General features: G+C 38.9%; 1 protein-coding gene across 7 annotated transcripts in view; it reads left to right on the plus strand.

The window, feature by feature from the left end:
- The first annotated feature begins 14934 nt into the window (after positions 1 to 14934).
- The window catches only part of LOC121723228 (AP-3 complex subunit beta-2), a 59357-nt gene continuing 56359 nt past the window's right edge, over positions 14935 to 17932 (plus strand). For 4 of the 7 annotated variants that reach the window (XM_042108731.1, XM_042108729.1, XM_042108728.1 and 1 more), the window contains exon 1: positions 14936 to 15356. In XM_042108731.1, coding sequence (XP_041964665.1) covers positions 15244 to 15356 — 113 coding nt within the window. In that variant the 5' untranslated portion in view covers positions 14936 to 15243. Of the gene's footprint in view, positions 15357 to 17932 lie in introns of all 7 variants that reach the window. The other 3 variants (XM_042108726.1, XM_042108727.1, XM_042108725.1) reach the window with 1 other exon arrangement.

Raw genomic sequence — 17932 nt, forward strand, 5'->3', positions numbered from 1 at the left:
CAAGGGTCCATACGCTGAATTTCCAACTCCCTACCCACTGTACAGAGTGTAAAATTTACAGGGAACTACACAGAGAACTCAATCGCTGAAACAGTTTTATTTGGAATGCCCTGCTAGTCAGTGATGGGCAGTAGCATACTACTTTTAGCGAAACTACTAGCTTAACTACATTTTTCAGTAGCTTGGTGGTAGTAGCTATTTTCTGAAGCAGATAGCTTTTCACTAGCTTAGCTGTTTTTTGACCATGTAGTGCAGTAGCTTTTACAGAAGCTACATTTTCCAGAGCATTTGTGGAGCTCACAGTAGAGTTTTCTTCTGGTCGCCCATATGCAAGTTCAGTTTTACCCAATGGATCTGACAAACATGACACATTTGCCCAACTAAATCTAAGAAGAGACAGGCCATTGGTCCTTTATTTCACTACATTGTCTGGGAAACATTTAGGCTACCCTATTCGGTGTAAACTTGTATAAGACAAACTAATTTTTCATGGCAGAGCTGAAGCAACGAAATTGTGCTTCCAAAGATGTTGGTGGTAGAGTCTGGTTTCTACTGAGTGGTTATAAAATAGGCTGTCAAAATATTTTGTATTAACTTAAACACATAACACATAAAGATAAACTGACTGGTTAGCCTAACTGTACTTCTAAATGTAGCACCACAATTTCTGCTTAAATTAAGTGGAATTAAACTGAGATCATTTTGCAATTTTTTTTTTTTTTTTCAAATTTTCAAATTTATTAAGAGAAAAACCCCTTGAGATGTGACATCTCGTTTTCAAGGGGGCCTCAAGAAAAACATACATTACAAACATACACACAGACTGACAGACAAAAGACAAAAGCTCTCCCTCACAGGCTCACACCAAAACCACCCATATCCTCCCCATTCCAGCCATTAGATATTAGACAGTTATGGTCTATTCATATTTTATAAATATATATATACTGTATATATATAGCTAACATTAAGTTACAATACTGCTCATGTTAAAGGGACACCAGGCAACGTTTTCGTGTTAATTACTCATCTTCATAAGTCGGTATATGGTTAAATGACTCATTACAGCCTGCCCCTACAGCCTGTAGGAAGAATATCCTGCTTGCAAGTTCAGTGTATCATACCCGCTGACCGAAGCAGGATCAGTTTACATCCTGCATCTTCGAGACGCTAGCGATTGTTGCAAACGTGTGTATAATGGCAGAGCCGGCGAAGAAGCAGTGAAAACCCTTGATGCAAGATGCAAAGAAAAGCAAAAGAGCTTCAGACCGAGCGAGGGGGAGTTTCGTAGAGAAAAAGCATCAGGCTTGCCTGGTGTCCCTTTAATGTTAAATCTACACAAAGACAGACTCATAAAAGCAAAGTTCTGTGTTCACTGCATATGAACAGTAACAAAACGAACTTTTACAATGAACTAAAATTAATGTTAGCTTCATGGTGGTGTGTTTGTCAGCTAATGTTAGCTAATACAGTCAAAGTAGTCTCTTCACATAATATAATCATGGCAAACAACATCTTATTAATGCATTCAGGGTAGCTTCATATTATAGCCATGCAACTTACTGGGTGGGTTTTGATGGTAACATTACACACAACTTGGATTCACTAACTTAAAGCAACACCAAGCACTTTTCCTCTTCGGCCCCCCTACAGGTTGGAAGCGGAATTGTCCATTACCGCTGTCGTAAATAATTTAGTCTACTTTAGTAATTTACTAATTTAGTCCTTTATATGTACCTGCTGAGTACGCTCCACCCTCCAGCCTTGCTCCACCTATTGGCTATTGTAACGCTTGCCTTAAAGCAAGTCAAATTTGTAGTTTCTTATGTCTCATTGGAACTACAGATCCGCTATCCGATCTGGCAAACTTGCATAGTGCGGTTATAGCCTATATAGAGGGCCACAAAGCGAATGCAGAAGTGTCGAGTTGATGAACCACTGAAACGATTTTGGAAACATTATTTTAAGGTACAAAAGAATCCTTAGTGTTGCTTGAATAATGTGTTAACATTAGCTAGCTAACATTAGCACTGCCACTAATTGCTTGTCAGCCTGCTAATGTTAGTGTTATCCAGCTCATCTGGTGTTTTGTATTACCGGTATTATGTTTAAAACAACTCCATAATATTAGGTGGTCATGGTTTCTGAGTGTGTTGCGCTACTATTTTGTCTCCTGGTGGGTTTTCAATGTGTCAACATCATTCACTGATTTCTTGATATAAACCCAGAGGAAAGAAAATGTTAAAATGAGAGCTCCTCTCTTTCTCAATTGTTTCTCCTAGACAATAATGAGATCACAGTGACATAAAAATGAGATTATTGCTTTTGTCTCCCGCTTCTCAGGTTTGTCTCTGGAGCAAAAGAGTTAAGTTATCTCAGTGTAGACTCCCTTATATACAAATGAGATCTCATCAATATTTTAAATAATGCTCAGTGTTGTCTAATTTATACGTCTCATATTTTACTCAGGCTGATCCACCATAGAGCTCTCTCTGTAAACTCATGCAATTCTCATTTCAGATCTTTTTGGTAGGCTAAATCTCAGATTAGGCTCCATCAGTTCTGTAAAAGAGATCTCTTCACAAGCTTGAACCGTTCTCATTCTAGTCATCTCAGTTTAGTCCTTTTTTGATTTACAAAAGAGATCTCAGCAAAGGCTTATACAATATTCAGACTTGCTCAATTTATATCTCATATTTTACTCAGGCTTATCCATCAGAGAGCTATCTAAGTGAACTAATGTAATGCTCATCCAGACCTATTTGTTTTATAAATTAGTCTGATCTGTAAGAGCTCTAGCTGTTGTACAACAATTCTCAAATGATTTTCATTGGCTTATTTGTTTTAATTGCACATATTTTCAAGTTCACATTTGCAAACAGTAGGCCTAACCATGTGATGTGACCACCACACATGACGATGCTCTGACAGTTCGCCTACAAAAAAGCTACCATCTATGCCCATATAAGGAGATCACCTGTTAAATTCTCGCGCAGGGAGACGACGAAATCGGAGACGCAGACGTTTTCCTGAACGCACTTTTTGTCTTCAACCTTCGAGTAGATATTATAATCAATGGTACGTGAAGGCGGCACAATTTGATTTTTGCTACCCCAGAGCTAACTTGCGACTTGTTAGCAAGTTAGAGAAATTAAGTTAGACCCCAGAGGTCTATGATGGTCGGACGTGACAAACTCGCGTGCAGAAGACTCCTACCAGAAAATGCAGTCTAGATTTGGCGCCCAGTGAAACCAAGTGAAACGGTGTGTGGGTATGAAGGATTGTGCAGAACTTGCCACCACGAAAACTCAGAGAAAGTACATTAACATTTTGGTAATTTGCTAACGTTCTTGCATATTTTTAGACTCAATATATCATTGAACAACCTGACGAAGCAGCACATAAAGTTAGCTAGCTAGTTAATGTTAGCTACTTGTAAGTTAGATCACTGGCTGTGCCGCTTGTCTATAAAGCTAACGTTAGACAATTTAACGTTGCTAGCTTACTTTGCCTTATACAGCTTTAGTCTGTATGTTTTGAATGGCCACACAGCAAAAGGACTCTGCGGCGGATCCGCCACGGAGGTATGACGGCTTCCGGAACGGACCCGCAAAACGGACCCGTATCGGAGTCCAGATGCTCTCAGGAACGGATCCGCTACGAAGGCGGATCGCGGACGCGCCGTGGCTCCGCACTGCATCCACTCCGCATCCGCGATTAAAACCTTACCTCCGCGGCGGGTCCGTTTGGGATCCGCAAATTGATACATACATCCGCAACGGACTCAAAGGCTCATCTGGCCCGGGTCCGTTTTGGACCCGTTTATCTCATTTTCAAAATTCCTTCTGTTCTTGCTGTAGGATAAAACTAGGCGACTATAGGATAAAAGTAAAACTATCACTAGGCCTAGCCTAGGCTACTACAGCAATATAGGCCTACGATTAATCTGCATTGCCTCGTATTTTTAACTTAACAATACTGTCAATAAACCTAACAGAAAAGGTTTAAGTCAAGACATCAATTTACTGTACAAACGTGATCACTACTCAATGGAAATATAAAATGGACATTTATGGAAAGTTACAGGTTATAAGCTATTCTGTTTTTGTTAAGTAGCCTACATTGCCTAGGCTACTTTACATTCATTTTGTGGTCAAAACCTAATTTAGTGCTTTATAGGCCTAGGTCAGTGCAGACATGAAATATTTTATCTAATAGGCTACAACTTCAATGAAATACAGCTAAAATATCAGAAAATGAATAACTGGTGAATGACAAGAAGTTCAATAAAAAGATTGTTTAATGCTTATTTCTCCTATTACTCCATTTGTGTGGATGGAGGCGGAACACATCTCCTCGTTGCCCGATTCACCGCCGATTGAAACACCTGATTGCGTGTTTAGTGACCTCAGTGTCCGTGGCAGACCGTGTCACCATGTGTGAATGATAACACTATATCATCACTTAAACCTCACTGATCACAGGAGAAATGTTCCTCTTGAAACCCACTATCAGAACTAAACAAGGCAACGCTGCATTTAGTTGTTATGCGTTCTGACTATGGAGCCAGCTCCCAGATGACAAAATAAATTGCCCAAATTACTTTTTTATGGTTATGGTTATGGTTATGGATTTAGCAGACACCTTTGTCCAAAGCGACACATAAATACAAAACAACTTAATAATATTTAAAAATGAACAGGGAACAGATTAAAATGTAGGTCAAATATAGTAAGGAGAATAGTTGTAGTACACAATAATATCAATTCAAGCAATAGCCTAATAAAAAGCAATGTAAAAAAGGGGAAAGGCAATAATAAAACAATAATGTCAATTCAATCAATAATATAAAAACAATGACATGCTAAGACTACATTAAGGAGAATATCAATAATAAACAATAATGTCAAATTAATTAACAGCCCAATTAAAATAAAACAACATTATATAAACCATAACACATACTTAGTTGTTTAAGCGCTTATATGTTGAATAGGAATGTCTTTAGACCCCTCTTAAACGACCCAAAACTACTACAGGAACGGAGAGAACTGGGCAGTTCATTCCACCAACATGGAACCACTGAAGAAAAGAGTCTGGAATTAGACCCAGTTTTCATGACTGGTCGACACAACATACGCTCACCAGAAGACCGCAGTGGGCGGTTGGGGATGTAAGGCTTGATTATTGAATTAAAATAACTAGGAGCAGATCTAGTTAGTGTCCTATAGGCCAAAGTGAGAGATTTAAATTTAATTCTGGCTACTATAGGGAGCCAATGGAGAGTAACTAGGAGAGGAGTTACATGTGTCGTCTTTGGCTGATTGAAGACCAGGCGTGCTCCAGCATTTTGAATCAGCTGTAATGATCTTGTTACACAAGCGGGTAAGCCAGCTAATAGTGAATTACAATAGTCCAGCTTAGAGATGACCATGGTCTGAACAAGAAGTTGTGTGGAATCTGGAAAGAACGCCCTTTAAGGTAAGATTCAAATCAGTCAAGAGCTTTTCCAGAAATTCCCAGTTCAGATAGTATAGATAGGAGAATGTCATGGTTAACAGTATCAAAGGCTGCAGATAAATCTAGTAGAATTAATACTGATGACTGAGCAGAGGACTTAGCTACTCTCAATGCTTCAGTCACAGACAGAAGAGCAGTTTCAGTAGAATGACCACTGTTGAAACCAGACTGCATAGGGTCTAGTAGATTATTCTGATGAAGAAAGTCACAAACTTGCTTGAAGACCACTTTCTCCAAAACCTTTGACAAGAAAGGAAGAAGGGAGACAGGTCTGTAGTTCTTCACCTCAGTTGGATTAAGTGTACTTTTCTTTAGCAGAGGTGTAACCCTAGCCTGTTTAAAAGAATAAGGAACTATTCCAGAACTGAGTGAAGCATTAAATACATGTGTGACTGCTGGTAGAACAGCGGGTGAGATAGACTGTAGAAGAGTGGACGGGACAGGATCTAATGGGCATGTTGTTGGACGACATCGCTGAAGCAATTGAGAGACTGCTTCCTCATCAAGAGGAGAGAAAGAGTCAAATGATGCGGTCATACTAACACAAGGCAAAGCCCTCCTTATAGGAGCATCAAACTGAGCACTTATTTTAGCAAATTTTTCAGTGAAAAATGTTGCAAAGTAATTTGCTGACAGTGAAGTAGTTGATGGTGGTGGTGGAGGATTGAGAAGAGATTTGAAAGTAGAAAAAAGTTTTCTACTGTCAGTGGCGCTCTCAATCTTGCTTTGATAGAATGCCTTTTTTGCAAGTGTAACAGTGGATGAAAAGGATGACAGCAAAGACTGGTAGTTACTAAGATCATTTCCATCTCTGGATTTACGCCATTTCCTCTCAGCAGCTCTAAGTTCCTTTCGTACTGAGACTATACTGTTCGTCAGCCATGGATGGCGAGGTTTAGAACGAGTAGGTCTTGAGGAAAGAGGACATGCTGCATTCAGACAAGATGCCAGTGTAGAGCAGAGAGTCTCTGTAGCGTCATTAACCTCAAGTGCCAAGAATGAGCTAGGAGTAGGTAAAGCAGATGTTACTAATGTTGCAAAATGGTCGCTTGAGAGGCTTCTGAGATTACGCCGGAACGAAATTATCGGAGGAGGAGCTGCTGGGTTATCCAGGAGACGCACAGAGAATCTGATAAAGTGATGATCCGATACATGTAATGGATTAACCAAAACGCTGTCTGTATTACAGTTACGTACCAGAATTAAATCAAGATCTTGACCAGCCTTGTGAGTAGGAGCACTGTGGACACGTGTGATATTAAATGAGGAGAGTAAGGACAGGAAGTCAATTGAAGACGAGTTATCCAAATGAATATTAAAATCGCCAAGGATTAATAATGGGCATGCATCCATTGGAATAGCAGACAGTAGAATGACATCATTTTTGACATCAGGACTCTGAACTAAACTATTTTCAGATGCCCATTTTTTTTTTACACTGAATAGGCTTAGTCCAACCAAAACAAGGTTTTGCCTAGTGGTAAGCTGGATAGGGGTTAATCCTTGCCTGACAATACAGTTTACTCACTAGATGAGGTGAGGGAATTCAACAAACTTGTTTAAGCTTGACAACATATCAATACAATCTGTTTTTCAATTGGGCAACATATAGCAAATGTGAGTGGTAGCTATCTCATCCCCCATTCTGTGTTTAAGTGATTAATAAGGTGTGTCTGATCTTTGTGCTGTATCAAAATTCCCACAGTTATGAAAGCAGACGGTCAAACAAATGACTTTGTATTTTTGAGTGGCTCACAAACTAACAATGTTCTATTTTCTGCTCTTCTCTCCCTCCTCCCTTTGGTTGGTTCCACCACCAGGATAAAAGACGCAGATTGACCAGCCCACGCTTTCATCCACCATTGTACACAGTATGGCACACTTTGGCACAAGTTCAGTTTGTTTATGTTATTGTTTATTAGTTCATTTCTCCATGTTGTATGATTTATAGATAGACTTAAATTGTCATTGTGCAGTTGGTCCGTACAATGCAATTTGCTTGTGCAGCTTTTAAAAATAATACTCACATACACACTCACACACACAAAAAAATAAAAAATAAGAATACACAATTTTTAAAAAGAACATATCAAGGCATTAACATGCTTCCATTGCTTGAAGTCCATTTTAAAGTGCAACTGTGCAAGCTCCCATTGCTTAAAGTCCATTTTTAAAGTACAACTGTTTTGCTTTGTTTTATAAAATAAAAGTTTGAAATGCTTTAGAGTGCCCTATTTTTTGACCCTCAAACTGATATCTCAATTGTAACTCCTACTTCTCAACAGTTTCTCATTGCAATGTCTCCTCATTTGCTCTATTATTTCTCCTAAGGAGAAACAAGTTGTAAATGAGACTACACTCAAACATATAAGAGATCTCCCGTATTTCTCCTGCTTCTCAAACTAATATCTTTTATGTGACTCCATCTGCTCTATTATTTCTCCTAAGGAGAAACAAGTTGTAAGTGAGACTACACTCAAACATATAAGAGATCTCCTGTACTTCTCCTGCTTCTCAAACTAATATCTCTTATGTGACTCCTACTTGTCTTATTGGTATGTGTCTCATCTTTTGCTTGTTTTATTTCTCCTAAGGCAAAATTAGGAGAAATAATTGTGACAAAAGTAATACTTAAATGATCCTTAAAAGAGAATCACCATTTTGCCTCCTTAGCAACAGAAGGGATACAAATGAGAAGCAAACGTTTCCTCAGGGAAGTTCTTTAAAGTTAAATAACAGTTATTATACCATGGTCTAGGTTGAAAAGGGTGTCGTTTAAAAAGTGATATACTACACCTATGAAGTAGATCTGGTAAAAAAAAGTTTAATCGCCGTTCCATATCAATGCTTATGAATTGTAACTATAACAACGATAGTAGGACGACGGTTGAGCCTGGAGGCAGGCTTCGCAACAATGGAATCAACTGTAAACAGCTGAAAAAACGAACGATTTTAGCTCTAAACTCATTTAGTATTAATAATTGATTTCATATTTATTTATTTCGTAAGTGACCATTGTATAAACGGGATAATGCCCTTCGATGCGTCCATTATCAGAAATAAATGGACTTCGCAGAAGCAACCACGCCACCGTGTCGTCCATTTATTTCTGATAATGGACACCTCGTCGGGCATTATGTACTGTAAGGGATAACGGCCGCCGAGGTGTCCTGTTATACGGAATTAATGGACGAGGGCGAGGGGCAAAAAACTCCCCGATGCGCAACAGAGGGGAGTTGCCTCCGCCCGAGTCCATTAATTCCGTATAACTGGACACACCTCGAAGGCCGTTATCCCGCTTATCACCCGGTTGCCACTGTAAAGCAAAGGAAACACGCGGTTCCGTTTAAAAAGGAGCTCACTAGTTCAGCTTGTTGTACAACTTTAGCATGGACAGTTAGCTTGTTTACAGTTGATTCCATTGTTGCGAAGCCTGCAACCAAAGATTCTAGAGGGCTGCAACCGTCGTCCTACTATGGTTGTTATAATTACCATTCATAAGCATTGATATGGAACGGTGTCCTGTTATTCAGAATTAATAGCCACCCCACCAGCCAATCAGAAAAGAGTATTTCTTCTCTCCGGGTGATAACCCTTACTTATTCCACTGCTTGGTTGAATTGCCCATTGTCCTGTGTTCTTTAGAACGTGAATTAAAGGAGAATTCCGGTGTGATATTGACCCAAAGTGTGTTGAAACATGAGTGTGAACATACAGAATGTCTCATAGCTCACCTCGGCTTGTCCCCTGCACTCAGAAATCTGGCGCTAGTTAGCCAATGCTACCAACAGTTTTTCGTTGGGGGTGCCTCGGGCATCGGCCTAGCCATGCAAATAAATCACTGTTTTACACAATTTACGAGGCTCAAAGTAGCTCCATACTTCATTGGTAGAGTCCCGGGGATGGGCATCGTTAAGAAATTATCGATATCGATGCCATTGTCGAGTGTGCTAGTGTTAATTTTGTCACCTATTTTTAATTTAGTCTTAGTCTTAGTCATGTGACGAAATGTCCTTTTTAGTCTTTGTCATATTTAGTCATTCAAATATCATTTTTGTTAGTCAAGTTTTAGTCGACTAAAAGTCTCGTCATTTTAGTCTAGTTTTAGTCAAAAGAAAACTGACTAAGGTATCTTAGTCTTAGTCAGTTTTAGTCAACACATTTTAGTCTTTTTTTTTCTAACAAATTATTTCTGATTACCATTTGAGTCAAATAGTGTTTCACACATCTCAATTTTCCAACAATATTGTGTGTCCACAGGGCTACTCGTCTGTTATAATTACTCATTCTGATTTTTTGTCAGTCAGTATGTTTACATGCACAGGTAAGTCGAGCTACAGTTATAGCTCGGCTGGGATTTGACCATAGACAGTAAAAGATTCGACTGGATCACTATCATATTCGTAGACCAGTGTTTCTCAAAGTGTGGTCAGGAAATCACTAGTGTCCGCAAGCTATCCCAAGTGGTCCGCGAGCAGACGTGGTAAAATATAATATAGATGAGTTGTTTACAATATTGAACCAACTTGTATGTAAAAACAGTTCTGCAACACTGTCTATGTAAGATATGCCAGTTTAAATCATACAGTATGAATCCACACAATAAGCAAAGTGCAAAGACAATAAGCAAGGTGGTTCAGTGAGTAGGCCTATAGTGTAGACTAATTATAGGCTACTGTTGAAGTAGGTCTAATCTTTTTTTTTTTAGCTAGGGTTAGTTAAGTGGTCCTGAAACTGAAAAAGTTTGAGAAACACTGTCGTAGACCAAAGTATTAATGTTTTACTCCGCCTTGCTAGATGGCGATATACGCCCAAACACAACACATTCCCCAAACAGACTCTTCATCTTAGCCATAGCTAACATGCTAGCGAACTTTCCATATTAGCTTACTTGCTAGCAAACTTTGCATCATCAGTCTAACTAGTTAAATAGTTGACATTACATGATGAACATTTTCGTATGGACATTCTGGGGGATGTTAATTTGTATGAGAGAAGCTTCAACTTCTGGGTATGTAGCATTGTGGCATAAAGCTTAGGTAGTTAGCTTGCTAACTCTGGCAAAAATCTCCAGTGTTCTTGTTCCATGTAGTTTCGTGTTGCAGCCACAGGGTTTCAGCAACAGCACGTAGACTAGCCTACAGGAAAGCTGTTACGTATGAACTTATTCGGAATATTTTGAAAACGTAACAGCTAGATATTCTGTCTTCTCATTTTGTAGATGAAAATGAAGAGAGATTTTATCTTAGTTTTTATTTCATGCAAAACATTTTAGTCTCGTCTTTTTTCGTCAACAATAATGCATCTTAAGATAGTCTTAGTCAGTGTTTCAGGACATTACTGCCGTCTCGTCATCATCTCGTCTTAGTCATGAAAAAAAAGGTTGTTGACGAACATATTTCCTCTCGTCTCATCTGACGAAATTAACACTAGAGTGTGCTTATCGGTGCGATTCCTTATCGATCTTGAATTTAGTCACGATAAGTCGAGCGACAAGTACGAATGAACAAGTATGATAAGGGATCAGATTCCAAAAATAATTCCGTGGAAATGCATGGATTCCAGTTGCTGCTACTGGAAGCAACTGAATCTATGCATTTCCACTGAATTATTTTTGGAATCTGATCTGACCCTAACTTAATACACTCTTCTTTTTCTTTGATTGACAGGGCTGACCCCCAAAACGGACTGTGGAATCTGCCTGCCTTCATGGAAGTACACCACATGCTTTTTAGACTAGGCTATCTGTTCAAACTGTCAAATAAATAATTATGTTGAACTGTTTTATTTCATTGCATGGCTATTGTTGCCCATTTTTAATATAGATTGTCAATATATCAGGCCTTAAGCTGTTGACAGAAGGTTGGACTTTTAAGTAAGTAAATAAAAACTTTGAGTTATTGAAGTTTGTACAAGCAGAGAAAAATGAACCAGTGGATTCTTTTTTGGATTTGGTTACAAATATAACCCAAAGATGACGTAAATTTAACTAAACAGTTGTGTCAAAATAACCCAACACATTGGTTAAATTTCAACCCATTTGTTGGGTTAAACACTTTTTAGAAAGTCTATTCCAGACAAGTCAGGGAATTTGATCATTTTGGGGGCAAAGTCATGGAATGGGCAACAATCTTAACTTAACTATTCAACATCAACAACATCTTGACGTGTTTTCGTGTTCTCTAATTTTGACACAAGCACAAAATCATGTGCCACCAGTCTTGAATTTCCCCTTGGGGATCAATAAAGTATCTATCTATCTATCTATCTATCTATCAGTGTAATAGCCATTGTATCTGTTGCCAGATGGTGACACTATGCCAGATAAGCATTGTGGCCATGTGAAATCATCATTACCATAATAATGAGCAATCTGTGAGGTTTGACCCATGTCAGTTAATGCATGACAAATTTATCACACATTTCCTGTTTATATGGCGAGGTATGTAAATTCTGTGTAAATTCAGCCTGTGTGCGTGCGTGCGTGTAAATGCGTGCATGTGCATGCATGTGTGTGCGCAGATCTTTCCTATGTTTGCAATGTACAGGCAGGTCAGTGTTATTGTGTGTGTGTGTGTGTATGTGAGACAGGGAGAGAGAGCAGGAGAGAGAGAGAGAGAGAGCGTGGTTGTGGTGTGTAGTGAGACTAATGTGTTTTTTGACTGGTCATGTTAATAACAATGCCTTTTTGTGTATCAAATTCTGTAAGTGTGTGTGTATATCTGTGTGTGTGTATTTGTGTGTATGTGTGTGTGTGTGTGTGTGTGTGTGTGTGTGTGTGTGTATGTGTGTGTGTGTGTGTTCCAGTGTAGATGTGGGAAGTCAGGACACTACTAAGTTGACATGCACCTAAACTGAATTAATCTAATGAATCTGATATCAATATATTCAAAAAAAAAAAAAAAAAATCCTTCTATTGCCAGTTGGTGGCGCTATACCACACACATTTATTAGGCATGTGAATAACATCATCATAATAATATAAGTTTCCAACCAATTAACCAAGGTGTTGTCAATGCCTGGCACATTTCCTGTTTGGTCAGCTGCAGGCACTAGACCAGGTTGGCAGTTTGGGCATGTGGATATCATCAGATTTTAACTAATATTTTGTTAATAAATTCCAAAAACTATTCTGACTTTTGCCAGCTAGTGGCGCTATGCCAGACAGGCATATTGGGTGTATGAATGTCATATACACCTAATCTGATTAATCTGATGAATCTGATTGTGATATCCAACAGAAGTGGAAAAAAACACTCCTTCTCTTGCCTATTGGTGGTGCTATGCCAGGCATGTTAATAGGACTAATGAATATCATCATAATGATAGCCAATATTGGGTAAAATTTCAGATCAATCAGTCAAAGCATAGAACATATCTGGCACATTTCCTGCTTGGCCAGATGGTAGCACTATGCTAGGCATGTGAATTACACATTATCATGAAAATCATGATATTCAATATTTTGTAAAGCTTCAGATCAATCCATCAGAGCATAGAACATTTCTGGCACATTTCCTGCTTGGCCAGATGGTGGCGCTATGCTAGGCATGTGAATTACACATGTGAATATCATCACAATCATGATATCCAATATTTTGTAAAGTTTCAGATCAATCAGTTAAGTTTCTTGCTTGGCCAGGTGGTGACACTATGCCAAGCAGGTCCATTGGGTGTCTGGATATCATCATAATCATAATATCTATTAACCCGAGAAGTTTCAGACCATTTATTCAATGCACTGTGACTTTCTGAATTATTTCCTGTTTATGTGGCGAGATATTAAAATCACAAAAATGCATTATTTAGCTATTTCAACATATCCAATATATACAAAACATATCCAAAATCCCTTCACAATTTAACATCAGCAACATATTTGCATCATGTTTGCCTAATTTCACATGAATCTGACAAACCTTCAGGAGTACTGTCAGGAGGAGTATGTTCAAATTGATCATGAGACATCAGTGTATTTGCCATTCTTTCTGTTGCCAGTTGGTGACGCTATGCCAAATATGCATTATGGCCATGTGAATATCATCACTACCATGGTATTCAATAACCTGTGAAATTAAGCCACTTCATATGAATTCACTTGCCACATTCCGAAGTAGGCTACTGCCAATCCATCAAAACATTGCTGAAATATTGTCATGGACTCTCTATGGGCTTCTCCCTTGGCTGTATGCCTCCACGTCCCCCACATACTTCTCCCGATTTACTGCGAGTTTCTCCTGACTATACAATAATTTCTCAATACATGGTCATGACATCATTGATTGTCTATTTTTACAAAAACGGCTGCTACAGGGCCATAATGTGAGATACAAGGTAATGGAGCCTTTCATACATTGTTGTGTTTCTTTAGAAATTAACATTTCTGGATGTTCACTTACCCCTTTCGACATAACGGGGTCATTCTACAGATTTTGTGCCATTTAAGTAGTGTCAGTGTCGCAAGTTGTTCTACTGTTATAACTTTTCAGAACATTGATCCAACTACACTTAAATTGTAACATTTCAAATTTGACATGTTTTTTTTTTATATGCAATTGAGAAGAGAATTTAAACAGAGATTTATTTCAACATATGTTTGTTGTTCCTAACATTATTAAGAACTTCGCCTGTCCCCATTGACCATTATATAAATAGCATGACTCATTTTGAGTAGGCCTACCTAGTGTTAAATAAATGTGTTTTTCTTTTCTTTTCTAAATTCAATGAAGATGACCCCCCTTGTCATACATAATACATTTCTTGGGAAGTGAAATGTAGGTTTTTAACCCTGTCCCTGTGTTTCAATCAAACCCGTAATACAACAATTTCCCCCTCCCAACAAAATGGTAGTTTGATCCTTTTGACATTATTTATTGACCAACTTTTTAAATTGTTTACTGTTGTATTGTTGTTATTTGTATGTCGCTTTGGACAAAAGTGCTGGCTAAATACCATAACCATTTATGAGGGAGCTGGCATCAACGTTTTCAGAACAGCATGGTATGACAAGTGGTCAGTTTCTCTTTCACCTTCTATTGAATAGGCTAATTTAATTTTTTTATGTGGACTGGGTTGAATGCTGAACACTGTTCATGTTAAGATGGGGGGAAGTATTTTCTATCAAGTAGGCTACATAGATTTCTTTGTCGCATCAAATAAAAAAAGCTTAACATTTTAATTCATTTACATTTTTTTTTATCCTTTTCCATCACAAATGGCGCCGCATCTCTAGAATGTCCCAACGGACGCTAATCACCCACCATAAGCACTTAAGTCAACAAAATTAAGCCTTTGTCAAATTAAGAGTTTTACAATAGAATAGTTTTACAATGACACCAGCTGATCCACCAGCATTAAATCTAGGTTTGATTTATAATGCCTTGCAGAATCTGCAGGATAACGGAGATAATCTGAATTTGGTCTAGTCTATTCATGGGATAGGCTTTCCACTCCGATGTATGGGCTTTACGCAAGGGGAGTGGTAGGCCTACGATAGGCTACGTTTATTCTAAACATTCTCTTGGGCTGATAGACTAACAGCTGGGTGGCAGTTTTTGTGCCGAAGCGCAAAACACAACTAAATTAAAACGGTAGGCCTACAACGTCACCGAGAACAACGGAAATCGTCAGGCGATAGTCACAGAAATTACACTCCAAGCGGAACACAGTTTCAGCTCCGGTCTCGGCTCTAAATCTCGGTCGTTGTCAAAGAGAGGTGCTGTGATGTCCGCCAGTTCTGCATTTAGTGATGACAAAGGTGGCTCCTCTAATGTCGGAGAGCCGGAGTATGGACATGATCCTGCAAGCGGTGGGATTTTCTCATCTGATTACAAGAGGTAAACGCAAACATACTGTCAGGCTATTATTTTATGAGGAGTAGTAGTAGAAGCCACAAGGATGCTATACGCCATAACATAACAAAGCTAAGCTTATTCGTTAATTGTAGCCTCTGGTTTCATGGGAAATAAAACTATAAACATTCTCGATTCTGCCACTTGTATGGAATGTGAATTGCACTGGATTGCTTACGCGATTTTGTTGACGGAGTCGATTTAGCTTACACGGCGCTAAAAGCCATAGGCCTGCTGTTTTGGCTTGGAAATAGCCGATATAGCTTTCAGACAGACAGGCTTCAGATAGGCTACCAAAACAGGTTCGATTAGGCTACCAATAAGACACATGGCCCCTCCGAGTAAGAGATCATATAGCCTAGGCTAAGTTTGATGCTAATAGCCTAGTTACTTACTCAGACTCAGAAGAAATCTTTCAGTACTGCTGGGTGGACAGCGCCTTTAAGAGCAGCGATAGCCTTTCAAAACGGCAGAAGACAGATTTAACTCAGGACTGCCCAAAGACGGTTGTTTTAAGACTGTTATTAAGTGCAGTTAAAATAATGGCTTATTCGTTATATTCTGTGTAATATGTATCATGTCGCCAGTGGCACAGAAAAACAAACAAATGAAAACACCCGTGATTTTAGGATAGAGTGATGCAGCAGCACGATGGATCATAGCCCCTCGTTTGCAGGTTGCACCAACAGAGGGAGCTCAGCTATCCCTTCTGCAAATAGACATAATTTTAAAACGACCTCGTGTTTGATAGTTGGATTATCTCTTAATGTCGACATGTAGCCTAGCCTCTATGTCTGGTTTAATATCTGGTCTTTGTGGTGCAGAGAAAAATGAAAGATTATCAAGGCTATGGCGAGAGGATACAAACTGTGACCTTACATGAGAGCAGTAGGCTATAGCTGGGTAAGACAGAAAATAGATTTTTCAGATATTTTGTAGTCACCAGTAGGCCCCTGTTGTGTGTGTGTGTGTGTAGGCTACATATAATGCAATGATGACCTTGAAGATGCTGTGTGTGAGCTTACCGGTGATAGAATACTATGCAGCCTTCTTTTGCCACATGAGTGCCCGTTATACATTGGATGAGTGCTAGTTATCCATTGGGGAATAATAAGTCAGATTGTCAAAGGCTGCCATTGATATTAATTGGCTTTGATGTTAACATAGCCTAGCTATGAGAGAAGACATTTTCTACCTCCGCCACCAACCATCTTGCAACATTTTCCAGAGTGAAACAGATTTTTGCCGGTAGGAGAGAAAGGGGTCAAGAGACTTGGGCAATATTGTTTTGGGGGGTCAGCAAACAAGGTTCAAGAACCATTGATGTTTTCCACTGACAAACCAATACCTGTTGCTGTGAATATCGTAAGACCTGCAGGTATGTTAGTATTTGTTTCTTAATAGAAAATGAACTTGCACACCCACAGGTGTGTCAGCGAAAAAGATGCGTTCACTTGTCATACCAATGCGCTGTGATACTATTGCTCCTTGCTCTTAAAAGTAATGGGAAATGGCACTCTCATTGGTTTAATGGATGTTACACCCAAAACACACCCATGATTAATTAAGAAATGTAAGTTCAACCATTCTAAGCCATGCCCCTGGTGTTTCATAATGTATTCCGCCATCAAACTAGCAAAAGTGGACTTGGGCATGCAACTTAAATCATACACTTCAGGCCATGTGTTTTAGATCGTCAAAATAGGGCCCATGATCTTTATCTTGTTTTTTCTGAATTCTGAGTCACTTTCCCCATGTGTTCACATGTTAATATCTGTTGCCTTAGAAACTAGTTGTTTCACGTTATAAAATACTTTTGCTATAGAATTTTGTTCAGAATAGCAGTAAGGACTTTAAAGTGAGAGACAGGTGCATTTAGGTTTTAATGAGTAAGTGAAAATGAGTGAGTGAAGAAAAATATTTCAATATGGTCCATTTTTCAGATATACACATACTGTAACAGATTTTAAATTCCTTGTGATATAGGTAGGGGATTTCCACAGCTGCCAACTAAAACTCAAGTCTATTTACCATCAAAAACAAAATCACCAACAAAGCAACCTTTGTGGGCAAAAACATAACTAGCAAAACAAACTTCATGAATATTTCACTAGTTATCAAGACAGCACTTTCCTTCATCAGTGTTTCTTTGAATTAGGCCAGTGACACCTCCAGAAGGCTCAACAGTGGTGTTTGCAATGATAATAGATTTTCTACCAACAATGGTAAGCAACCACTGTTTATGATACAATCAGCAACATACCCAGGCAAAATGCAAGCCTTTGAGGTGGGCACCAACAAATACCAGCAAATACCAACAAATTCTTCTGCTATTCCTCTTCTGTTATTCCTCTTCTGCTGTGGCCGTTTATGACCCAATCAGCAATATACCCAACCAACACATAAACCCTTGATACAGACACGCCCTACTATTAAAACACAACAACAAGATTTCACAAGTTAATTCGGGTTACTTCATGACCCAAAGTAGTATGTGAGCACCTCAGCCATAGCCATTGGCTTGCCTTTTCAGCAGCCTTGAATAACTGTTTTAACTCCTT

Source organism: Alosa sapidissima, chromosome 11 (assembly GCF_018492685.1).
Source record: "Alosa sapidissima isolate fAloSap1 chromosome 11, fAloSap1.pri, whole genome shotgun sequence".
Classification (NCBI taxonomy): Eukaryota; Metazoa; Chordata; class Actinopteri; order Clupeiformes; family Clupeidae; genus Alosa; species Alosa sapidissima.